The 12215-nt window shown below is 53.1% G+C and overlaps 1 protein-coding gene across 1 annotated transcript in view; it reads right to left on the bottom strand.

Annotated features, from left to right (window-relative positions):
- BMP7 (bone morphogenetic protein 7) overlaps window positions 1-10040 on the bottom strand; it is a 91599-nt gene extending 81559 nt beyond the window's left edge. The window contains exon 1 of the mRNA XM_019637162.1: window positions 9094-10040. Within this exon, the coding sequence (XP_019492707.1) occupies window positions 9094-9511 (418 nt within the window). The 5' untranslated portion in view covers window positions 9512-10040. The remainder of the gene's footprint in view (window positions 1-9093) is intronic.
- Window positions 10041-12215: the final 2175 nt, after the last annotated feature.

Below are 12215 nucleotides of genomic sequence, written 5' to 3'. Positions count from 1 at the left end.
TAGGAAGTGCCTCTCAGGCCCAGGAAGAAAGGGCCGTTCTCCATTCGCGGCAAGGCTTCACGGCAAGGCAATGCCCTGCACAGCCCGCACACACGCCAGCCAGCAGCAGCGCCTCTCCAGTCGGTACCAGAGTCAGGCTCCTGAATTCTCTGGGTAGAGAACCAGGCTAAAGCCGAAGCTTGCTTTTGCTGAAAGACAAGTCAAAAGGGGCGAGTCGTTTTACAAGTGGGAATGGAGAGAAGTGGTTATTCTTGTTGAACCACGTGAATACCTCAGTGATGCGGAAGCTTCTAGAAACACCGGTCTCCAAAGTGGGGTGCAAATGCTTGGGAGGCAAAAGGGACCCATTGGGATACAGGGTGGGGGGGGGGAGGGACTACAATCCAATTAAGTAAATTTCAAGAACTGATGGGCAGCGGGGAAGATGGAACTTGACTCTTATAGCTGAGCTTCAACAACAGTCTGCGTAACTGGAGGATCAGGCTGAAAAAATAAAGACCTTGTTTTAGTGATATGGCCAATAATTCACAGGTGCCAGTTCCATGTCTTTATCACGTGACATGGCCTTCACCTGAGACGACGTGGCAGTCACTACTGCCACCTCCCAGGTTCCTTCTGGTGCTCCCCTTCCCAAGCAAGGGGTAGGATTGGAACTTCCTACCCATCCCAAGTCAGGTTTGACCACGTGACTAGCTGTGACCAATGAAATGTGAGCAGAAGTGCCGAGTCACTCCCAGGTGGAAAATGTAAAAGCCCATGCACAATTCACATTGTCTTTCCCCTATCGCACAATAACTGGTGATATTCAGAAGGGTGACAGCTCCATCAGCCCGGGGATCTGAGCACCCTCCCACCTGGCCAGTGTACAGAGCCCCATACCAACCCAAGATTAAACCATAACTTAATCTGAGAGAACAACACACCTACAGAGTTTTAACTTGCTGAGATTGTGGGGTTCTTTGTTACCACATGATAACCCCACTTATGCAGACTAGACAGACGAAGGATCAAAATTATCAAAATTTAGGACCAGACCTTTAGCTCACTGATCCCAAACGGTTGATTTTGAAAGACCACATTCTAGCACATTGAAAATTTTAGTGATAGCAAAATTAGTTAAATTTGTCTCATTAATTAATTAAATTTAAAACCTTTGTATCAATTAATAATGATCAATGAGATAAAACATGTAATTCGCTAACATTAAAATTTTGTTATCATTTTTATCTTTAGCACCTTCTAGTTAAATTTCTCTTTTAGTCTTCATTTTATAAAGTACAAACTATCCTAAAATCGTAAGAGTTATACTGCTTGTTTCTAGTTAGGGTGTGTGCTCAAAAATGTATTGTGGGGATGCAAGATTAAAAACCATTTAGAAGGCATGTCTTCACCTCGTCCATGCACACACGCAGCCAAAGTCTGAGCACCTTCTGCGTCACTAGAGCTCTGTGAGGCAGCGTGAGAGAGTAAGAATGTCTGAAAAAACAGTCAAGAAAAAGTCCTTTATCAAAGGCCAAAACTCAAGTCATGGAAACCACAGAGTAGCTCGCCTGCCTTTGTGTGTGTAGTTAAGTTGCTGGGCAGATGAGCCCTGGGAGCACTACAGGACCATTGTGGGCCGACTGTCATGCTAAGGGCTTAGATTTTTTTTTTTTTTCAAACTACATGAAAGCAAGAGACAGAGGCTGGTGTTACAAGACAGCACAGGCCTAACTCCAGTGCTTAAAAACATGGGAGTCCTCGAGGTTGGAAACAGTGCAAGTTTGTATTCACAGCCAAATTTAATTAAGCCAGACAACAAAAGATGGAAACTTGAAAGCTACTCTGGGGAGATAAAGATGTGAGAGAATAACACGTGACCTCAAAGATGCAGGGGAAACTCAATACTCGGCTAGGTCAGATTTTTCAAACAAGTATAGAAAGAGCTGGAGGGAATTTACGGGAAGCCTGCAGCGAGAAAGCCCACCCCTCCTCTTGGGCCCTGGAGACCGGCTCCTCTCGAGTCCTCTAATCTTCACAGGCCTTCCTAAAGGCACTGAACCCACACAGGCCTTTGTCATAGTCAAACTGCAGCTGGGGGAGGAGGGGGCAGCCTTGCACCTGCTCCAATAAAAAGTGGGAAGTTGTGCTGTTCTGTTAATGAATGCTTTGGGTTTGTCACTCCCTGGAAGGAAAAGACAATTTGTACTTTGACCATCTTCCAGAAAGGGGTGGGAAGAAATATTTCAGTAATGCGATTTTTCAAAATTAAAACTTCTTATTTGGTAATAATTTTTGATTTAGAGAAAAGCTGCAAGGTAGTACAGAGTTCCTGTACAGCCCTCACTCAGTTTCAGCTTCCTGGGTAGTAAAATTTTTTAAAATAGCCATAGATGCTAAAAGCAAGAGAAAGAGTTAGCATTATACTCTCCTCATCTTCAGATAAGTTTGGTGTGCTCAGTCAAATTTCACTGACCCCTGAAAGAGGAGGAAAACACACACGTGCGTGAGTACACATCTTTGGGGCCATTTTCTTGACATGTTTAAAATAACATGGGTGGCTTCATCTCAGGATTACAATACTGAGTACTTAAAAACTGAAATTTGGACTAATCTACCAAAACGAATAGTGGTCTGAACACCACCATAAAAACAAGAGCTACCAATTATCATGCACCTACTGTGTGCCGGTCTCTACAGACCCGTGATATGATTTTGTCTTCATGAGGACCTGTGGAGGAAGCGATTATTATTCAGCTTTATAAAATGAGGAAACAGACTCAGAGATGTTAAGTAACTTGCTCAAGATCACGCAGCTCATATGCAACCCCAGTGGAAACAGACACAGGGGTTTAAGCTGCGTCTAAAGAGAATCACTGTGGATGCCGTGCCATTCTCCCCTGCCAAGTCACACCCTCTGCTGTCACCGAGAACTTCCGTTACACGGCAGTAAAGCCCCCCAACCCCCCACTCCATATATCATCCAGAATTAGCTGCAAAGTGTCAGGAAACTTGGCCAGGCAGCCCCAAGCATCAGCGAGGGCTGGAAGCCTTCACTGTGAAGCCTTTATAGAAAGCCGCAGTTGGCAGCCCCTGCTCCTGCATGGGAACAAATTAACATTGGCATTCCAAACACAGGAAAGGAAGGAAATTGGAAACACAGTTTATACTTGGCCAGCCCTTTGAAATACTGTACCATGCTACCGACATCAATTAATGAAAAGCAGGGTTGTGCTGAGAGGCTCTGGTTTGGAAATGCATTAACACACGTTAAACATGTTTGTACAGGAACCGGATTATAAGCACCCTGGCTCCAAAACAATAAAGCAATTACCCTAAAACTGGTGCGCTCTGAGTTGTCATTAATTCAATCCACTCCACGCGGATCAGCAAAGGCTTTGCGCAGCTCCCAACAATGCCTTCCGACACAAATGTTGAAAGGACAGCATCGCACATGCTACTCGGAGTTTCACATAAGTAAGTGTCAAACTTCATGCGCTCCTAATGTCCCCCCAAATCATAAACACTCCGCTTTGGGGAGGGGAAAACACACAGCAGCAGCCCTGGTATTCATCGGCACTGCCATTTCGCATTGGGTTCATGCGATTTTCCGCCGAGGGAAGGTGAACTCTGAAATATCTGTTCCATATTAAGAAATACCAAGTCACATTGCTGTCAAATATTATTTGTCAAATGTCATTTGCTGCAAACCCTAGAACTCAGTCGCAGCTGAACACACAACTCACACTGGATGGTTCACGTAATCGCTGCAAGCGTACATGGGGTGGTTTGCAGTGAAAGAATCCCCTTCCTCTGTAAACTGTTTTCAGCAACTGGAAAGAAAAGCCTTTGAAGCTCTGGACTAAATAAAGTGTGGTGCCTCGAGCTGCCCGTGCGAAAGACCCAGGCGGCTGGGAGAACAGACTCCAAAACAGCCAGAAAAGCAAGTGCCCGTTTCACAATTTCATAAGAACGCTTAAGAGGAAAGAGTTTAGATGATGGGAGTGAATCTCCACATTTCCGGAAAGCTGGCAATGAAAGAATCGGCTAGTTTCTTGAAAGACTAGCACCCTCGGGCAGTTCACCCACAGATGTACCCACCTGCGTTCGTCTGGCATTCAGGGTCTAGGCGACAAGTGGCCCTGAGGATGCCGCCCTGCTCCCTCGCCCTGGTGACGTCACCCCGCAACTCTGCGTCGATCTGGGATCCATCAAGTTGGAGCCACTTGGGTGTGTAAAGCTAAGTGTGTTATCATTTTCGCCACAAATTAACAGTTTCTATGTAAATATTGGTGTTTCCTCACCCCATGAAGGCGAGAGGAGGCAAATGGCACCGGCACATTTGATTTAAACTAATTAAAAGCAGAGGGTCATGCAATGCAATATATTGATTTTACCAGTGGGACTTAAATCGTTTATAATAAGTGTACACAGCTGCAACGCTCTCCCACCACCTCGCTTTAAAGGCTAATCCTCACATTCCTTCTGACAATAACATGACAGGTCCCACACATCCCTGCCTGTGCCTCAACCCCTGGTGACACTGCCAGAGTGCATTAAGGCGAAGCTTTGCAGCAACTTGCCAAAAAAAACAAAAAACAAAAAACAAAAAACCCGAGTGTGTCGACAGCCCCCAGCTAGGTCTGAAGAGCGATTGCAAAAAAGTTAAGGTGGTCAGCCATTTGGTGCAAAGGACTCTCCACTCAGAATATTCAGCTGGTTACATGGATGGGCACGCTGGGGCAGGGTGGAGACTGGGGCAGTGTTAGGACACTCTGGTTCTTGCAATGGGCCAAATATGACCTTACCCAATGGGGGGGGGGAGATATTAAAGCGATAGGGGTGATCAATCAACTTAGATGGGACTCTCCCTGGAATGAAGTCATCACTTGTCTCTGAGCTCAGCGGACATGTGACATTCGCTCACATCGCAGGCATTCCGGTGGTCAGGGATCGCTCGCCAGCTGTGTTTATCTCGGCAGAGGCTTGAGAGCCTGCTACCCGAGGTAAGGCCCCAAACTGCAGCTCGCAAGGGCTGCATCCCGGAAGCAGCATTGGCTCCATGCATTTAGACAATCGTTCCTCTGCTGCTCTGCAATCGATTTTTATCTGGGCCACCTCCCTTACTCTTTCGATGAGCCACTCCCCACCCAATGATAAGCCTGGGATAAAACCCCAAAATAACCACCCAAGCAGGCATCCAGAGCTCAGCCTTAACCTGCTTGGATTCTAGAAGAGAAATACAAAGAAGATCAAAAAAGTTCAAATCTGGGTCACATACACCCTTGGGAGAAGGGGGAAGAAGATCTCTGATTTATAGAAGCTGGAAAATGAGGTTTAAAAGAAGTGATTTTGAAAGGGTTACTAAAAACACAGCTGTTGGTGCACTCCTATAGTGAAGGCGCTGTGCACCAAGAAAGAAAGAAAAAAAGAAAGAAGGGGGAAAGCCTGTGTGACATCTATATTAACCTCTGGCTGCTTACCAGTGAGGGCCGGCGCTCCGAGCGCTGGAATGTGGAACAGCCCTTTCCAAATCTTAACACAAGCCAGGTTACAGCTGCAAACGCTGCAGCCCATGCGCCCTTCGAAGCACTCCCTGAAGGAAATTTTTAAACTGTAACAGAATCTTTTTCTAATACTCTACAGTGGTAGGGCCTGTTCTTAAGGGGCAAAAGGAGAGCTCTTAATGCCAAACACTTGTCAACAAAAAGGACAGCCAGATGGTATGAAGGAGAAGTCAAACAGCAAGGCCTCTCGCGGCTCTTCAGCTACAGTCACAAAAGCCACTTTTAGACGCGGAGCCCAATCCTGATAGGTTTCCAGTTTTCTCTTTTTTTTTAATTTAGCTTTGAAGATTAAACAAATGTGGTTCCTTCACAGCCCGGACCAGAGATAAACACGCATCGTGCACGCCTAATGCCAGCCGGCTGCTTTAGGAGATTCCAAGGGAAGCTGCTGAAATTCTCCAAAGAAGGAAAGGTGGGGGCTATCCCCGGGTTCCGACTGCAGAATTCACAATGCCTGGGCACTATTTGAGAGAGGAGAGCCTGTTTTGAATTCCAAAAATTAAGTCTACGCTGCGGAGTTGGGGGCTTGTTAATCCAAACCAGTTTACAAATCTCGCCATTGAATTTAAGGGGCCCAGGCTGGGAAGATGTGAGTCTCAGTTCGGCAGCTCGACCAGCATTACCCGGGGCTTTAATGTACAGGCTGGTCTTTGTCATAAGGTGAAGTCTGAAGTCCTCATTCTCGGCACCTGGTTTTGTCGTAAATGCTCCTCCAGTTCCCTCTCTCGTTCAGATCCTGCTCAGCCTGGCAAAAAGCTTGAATTCCGAGAAGGACTTATAGGAACAAAAACCAGTTTGGCTGCAGACAGAAGGAAGAATAAACGCACCAGGTCTGCAAAAGCCGTCAGAATTCAGGCCGAGGTCTCCCAAGCACTCCAGGACAGTGGCGGTATGCAGTGGAGGCAGGAGGGGCCCGTGGGGGAAGTCGGCCTCCCCTCAAGAGTCCCCCAAAGTTCCCCTCAGGGCCCCTGAAGGATGACAAGTAATGGCTTGATATGGACAAGTGGCATTTTCTTATTCTTAGGTCAAGTGTCAGACTAAGCACACCTTTAGAAAACTTTGTATGTTCCAGATTAATATGATTTGCAATCCAAGGAAAAACCATGAACTTTCTGAGCAAACTCAGCTTCTAGGGAAGTGTCCTACACCCCCCTCCAATCCCACTGCCAACCCCAAGCCCCTCCTGGGGAGGAAATCTGGAACCAGGGTGAATGGGAGGGACAGGCAGTTGATCCCTGTGCTGGGCAGAAATAGGTCAACCTTCGAAGCATCTACAGAAAACTCTTGCCAAACTGTAGTCCAAGTCTTCACCCAACTAATTACCTCGCGTTTTAGGGACAGAGGGGAAAAAAAACAAGGTCAGCGCACTCTGTTAAAAGCCACTCTGCCATCTAATTTGAAATGGTGTTCCAGAAAGCAAGACCTGAGAAAGTCAGGGCTGGCCCACAAAGCCCAAAGCCAGCCCTGATTAAGAGGCTCAGACAAGCCGGTCTTTGTCCTTTCAAGATGAAAGAAATGGGACTAACGGGGTTGAAAGGTGTGTGTACAGCCAGAGGAGGAAAACCACCCAGCCGTGGCCTTCCCAAACATGTCCCAGCTTGCTCTCACCACCAAGGGGGAGCACACACCTCTGTCCCAAGATCCCCAGGGGTGCCTAGTTGGCAACTTAGTCCTCCTCCAGTGGGGAGGGGAGTGGGCAGTCCTGGGTCTGGCCCTGCTATTGGTCCACAAGCAGCAGGGTGCTTTTTGCATGGGATTTGCAGAGCCTTCCACAGAAGCCAGGGCTTACAAATACCTTTTTAATGAGCCCAGCCAGGCTCTGAAGGCAGCCACTGGGACCTGCTGCGTTCACAGGTAGTCATGGGTACCCAACAGAACAGGATACCATAAATTCTGGCCAGAGAAAGGGCCCTGATTAACCCGGGCTTCAGGACAGCTCCAGGGCTCTGCTATAACTTATTTATTTATATGTATGTATTGGGAATTTTTCTTTAGTTTCTGGTATAGGTCATAAATATACATTGTAAAAACAAAAAAATCACAGACAAAAGTGCAGGCAATGAAAGATCAGACCCCAGCTCCAGGCCTGCCCCACCCCCCAGTAAAATCTATTTCCAGTTCCTGGTGTCTTCTTCCAGTGGGACGGGATGATATACAAGCACATATGTAACCTCCCTGATCTGCACCTTGCTTTTTTCCACCTCATACATCTTGGAGATTGTTCTAAACCGGGACATATGGAGCTGCTTCGTTTTAACAGGCTGCTTAGTATAATTTAAACTTTCTTGAAGTTATTTTGGCATCTAAACCTCCCATCCCTTGCTCGCTGAAACTTGTTTCACTATTTGATTTTTGGCTATTATTAAGGGCAGACAATGGCGTCCCGGGAACTCCAGGGACCTTATCTGGAGCGGGAAGCCTTCAAGTTGATCCTGGCTTCCCTGCGCCCTCCATCTACGCCCCCAGTGCTCGGCGGGGGGCTTGAGGATCATTATTTCCATGTTGACACAGCGCCCGTGGGCGTAAGTTTGCTGTCTTGACTCTGTTCGGATTTTCGCAGCAAGTTACACGTGTAGAATGAAAGCGGCTCAGGAAACAGCGCTATCGGGGCGTGTTATCTCGGAAACCAAATATTTGATCATCAGCCCTACAGCGCGCTGCCGGGGGTTAGTTTGAGCGAGTCTGGTGAGTGTGCGTGCACAGCGGGAGGGGGGGCCCCCGCGCCCCCGCCGCGGCCCCAGCCTCCTGTCCCCCGGGCCGTCGCGGCTCCACTTCGGAGCCGGGTCCCCCAGCCGCCCCCGGCGGCGTCTCCTCGGAGATTCCCGCGCCACCCAATCGCCAAAAGCCGTGGTTTGCGCGCCACATGTGATAAACGCTGAAAATGGATTCTGCCCGCCCGGGACCTATCATTAAATATTTAAAATAGAAAGCTCGCAATGGCAACGTTTCTTCCCCAGCTCCAGCCGGGAGAGCTGAGAGCGAGGGGGGCGGCCAGGAGAGGGGCCCCGAGGCGCTCGGGGTGCGCAGCACGCTAGGGCAGGCGCACCGCGAGCGGACAGGTAGGGCTTACTAAGGCCGGGAAGGGGGCGCGACGCCAGGGATGCCAGGGCCAAGCCGGGCTGAGAGAGGCCCAGAAAGGGCGGGAAGGCAGCTTCGCCGAGGGGGGCCCTTTAAACCCAGGTAGCGCGGGCCGCGCTGACCCGCACGGCTCACATGACCGAGCCCCGCGCTTTGAACTGAGCCGCGGCCGGCCCGGCGCCTCCTTCCCCAGAGGTGCGGCCGCCCACTTAACCCGAAGGGGCCTTCGGACCAGTCCTCTCCCCAAAACTCCACCAGGCCAAATTAGCCTGGCTGGCTCTACATGGGGTGCGCACGGCTTGGGGTCCACTAGGACCGGGGGTGGGAGACCTTTGGCCAGGCACTACGGTTTTGCAAACGGCCGGTGTGGAAAGATGGGCGGGCTGGACCTAAGAAGCGGCCCCCGCCTCCCTGTTCCAAAGCGCCTCCTGGCCCGGACGTTCACCCCCTTCCTCCTGCCCTCACTCACCGAGGTTGACGAAGCTCATGACCATGTCGGCGTCGGTGAGGAAGTGGCTATCTTGCAGGCTGGCCAGAGGGGGGCCCTGGGTGCTGAAGACCGCCTTGTAGGGGTAGGAGAAGCCCTGGCCGTCGGGCCCGCCACCCTCCTCCACCGCCATGGCATTGTACAGGTCCAGCATGAACATGGGCGCCGAGTTGTGCTTGCCCTGGAGGTGGGGGCGCGGGCGATGGGGCAAGCCCAAGATGGAGAGGATCTCGCGCTGCATCTCCCGTCGCTCCTGGCTGCGGAGGCGCCGGTGGATGAAGCTCGAGTGCACCTCGTTGTCCAGGCTGAAGTCGGCCAGGGCGGAGCGCAGCAGGAACAGGGGCGCCCAGAGCGCCACGAAGCTGTGGGGCGCCGCGGCGCGCAGCGAGCGCACGTGCATCGCGCCGGCTCTACGCGCGACCCGGGCTCCGGGCACCCGGCCCCAGGTGGCGGAGGGGGGCAGGCAGCCGTCCCCGCCGCTCGGTCACTTGCTGCAGACGGGCCCCGCGGCGCCCGCGCCGGACATGGCCCCTCCCCGGCCGGCTGCTCTCTGCCGGGACCGCCGCCCCCGGCTCTGCGCTGGCCCCGGGGCCCCTCGCCCCGCACTCACCCTGGCGCACCGCAGGGCTCGGAAACCCGCTCGAACGAGCGAGCGAGCGAGCGAGCGAGGAGGCGGGCGCGGGTGGGAGGAGCAGCCAGCAAACCTAGGAGCCGGGAGAGCGAGCGCCGGGGAGGCGGCGAGGCGGCGGCGGGCGGGCGAGCGCTCCCTCTTCCCGCTCCTCTCGCGCTCCGGCCCTCGGGCGGCGGCGACCCACCCTCCTCCGAACTCCGACCGCGGAGAGCAGGGGCCCCGGGTCGCTCTCCCTGCCCTGCGCGCCCTTGATCGCACGAGAGGCCGCCTCGGGAGCCCCAGAGTGGTGCGCGCTGGGGCCTGGGAGGAGGAGGAGGCGGAGGACGGGCTTCCAGGGGCCCCTCCCGCGCCCGCGGCCTCCCACCTGCCCTCGGCCCCGCCCTCCCCCCAGCTGCGCCCAATGGGTTCATTCATTCCTTCCAGTGCGCTCTACAAATATTTACCGAGTGCCCACAGGGTGCCCAGCGCCGGGTCGGGCGGCGCGGGGATGCGGAGGGAGGAACCCGAGCCGGCCGTCCCTCCCCTCCCCGGACTCGCAGTCCGGACCGGGAAGGAGGCCTGAGCCGGATTCGTGGGATTTGGGCCGCGGTGGAAGAAACTGGAGGAATGCGAGAGGGCGCGAGAACCCGAGAGGGCTTCCCGAAGGAGGTGCCCCCCCCAGCCCCTCTAGTCGCTCTGCCCCCTCCCTTTTACTCCAGCCACTCTGACCCCTCTCGTGCCACTCCAACTTGTCGCCAGATTGTCTTTGCACTTGCCATTCCCTCTGCCTAGAAGTCTCTCCCCTCCCTGGACCCCTCCCCCATGACCTTCATCAGTGCCTGGGCTGGCCAACCCTCCACTTCCAGGGGCCACTCAGGTGCCACTTCCTCCCAGAGACCTTTCTTAACTAGCAAAGCTGAGGTCACTTCCCTGCCTCCTTCCCACACACACTTGTTTTATTTTCCTTGACTCCTCTCGCCATTTGGAATTACTGTTTGAATTATTCGTGCTTTCCTTATTGGCTCGTCTCCCACACTAGAAATGGAACACTCTGGAGGCCAGGTGGGTGCTTTTCTCAGCTGCCCTGTACCCGAAATGCCTTGAACCCAGGGCCTGGCAGCCGCTGTGCCTGCACCCTCGTTTTTTGAGTAAATAAATGGCATTGTGTGAGCTGGACATTCCCTCTCCACCTCCCCCCCTTTGGGGCCCAGTTTATTTCCAGCCACACCTCAGCCTGAGACCAGATACCTGAGCCCCACCACTGTGTGACCTTCCCATCAGCCCCTGCCTGGCGCCCAGTTTGCACCCAGTTACCTCCAGGGGGCCTGTGCCTGGGACCTCCCTGGACAGACAGCCGCCCCTGGCCTCCTTTCTTCCCTCATCTATTCACTCCACAAACAAAAGAGCCCAGCTCACGCTGGGCATGGGCACAGGCCGCCCAGACAACTCAGAACCTGCTATGAGACCATAAGTGAATTACTGGTCTTTAGAGCGTTGGTTTCTTCTTCTGTAAATATGGTCTCAAAATCGCTCTTCGTCCAGAGTGGCAGTGAGGACCATGGGTCGAAGTTCAGCCGTGCCGCCTTCCCCTCTTGGGACTGCCCCACAAGCCAGTGCTTCCCATGTAAGGGCCGGACAGAGTGTCAGCCCACGGCGTCTGGGATGAAAGGCGAGGGCTGCGTTTGGGGATGGGGTTTCCTTTGGGAGGGGGTCTGGCTAAGCCTCACCTGGGAGCCGGGAGAAAGCCCCAAGAGCTAGCACAGAGGAGCTAGGTCTTCTAGCTTTTCTGGAGCAGAGGTGGTTCTGCCAGGCGGCCTTATGGGGGCTTTTGGACAAGATGGCAGCCTGAGGGGCCACGTGGGTGGAGGCCAGGCAAGGAGAAGAGACATGCAAGGCTGCAGGGCCCAGCCATTCACACCACATAGGCAAGCCTGGTGCATGGGCCCCAGGCGGCAGGATAGAACCCGGCCTGAGTCCAGGGCCCAGGGCTGGGCCGCTGCCCACCTGTCAGTCAAGGCCATCTGAATGCCCCTGCCCCTTGCCCGTCACCCAGTAACTACCTTCCTTCAACGAGCACTTTCTGGGTGTCAGGGTGGGCTTTGTGGGCCAGCGATCTATGTAGGCGCCTATGCCCCCACACTCAGAAGGGCCCCACACTTGGCTTAATGCTCTACTGTGGCCATATTGCAACTCTTAGGAATCTATGCACAAAGGGCTCCCGTTTTCATTTGGTGCTGGACCCTGAAAATGATGTGGCCCATCCCACGCCAAGCACAGTGCTGGGCGGGAGGGTGCAGCACGGAGTCGGCCCCCACGGTGGCCTTCATCACAAGGCTGGCTTTCAGGCCAGAGGAGACACAGCGAGAACTGTAGGTACGGTTTGGGGGCGGGAGGAGAGGCGGTGCCTGCCCATGGATTCTCTCAGGGAAGGACGCGTGGGTTCAGTGGAGGGACCCAGGTGGGGCAGGGCACACAGGAGGGCCACAGGGAGGAG

This window comes from Hipposideros armiger, unplaced genomic scaffold (assembly GCF_001890085.2).
Source record: "Hipposideros armiger isolate ML-2016 unplaced genomic scaffold, ASM189008v1 scaffold_32, whole genome shotgun sequence".
NCBI lineage: Eukaryota > Metazoa > Chordata > Mammalia > Chiroptera > Hipposideridae > Hipposideros > Hipposideros armiger.
The sequence above is the reverse complement of the archived record's forward strand: the minus strand, read 5'-3'. Positions and strand labels throughout refer to the sequence as shown.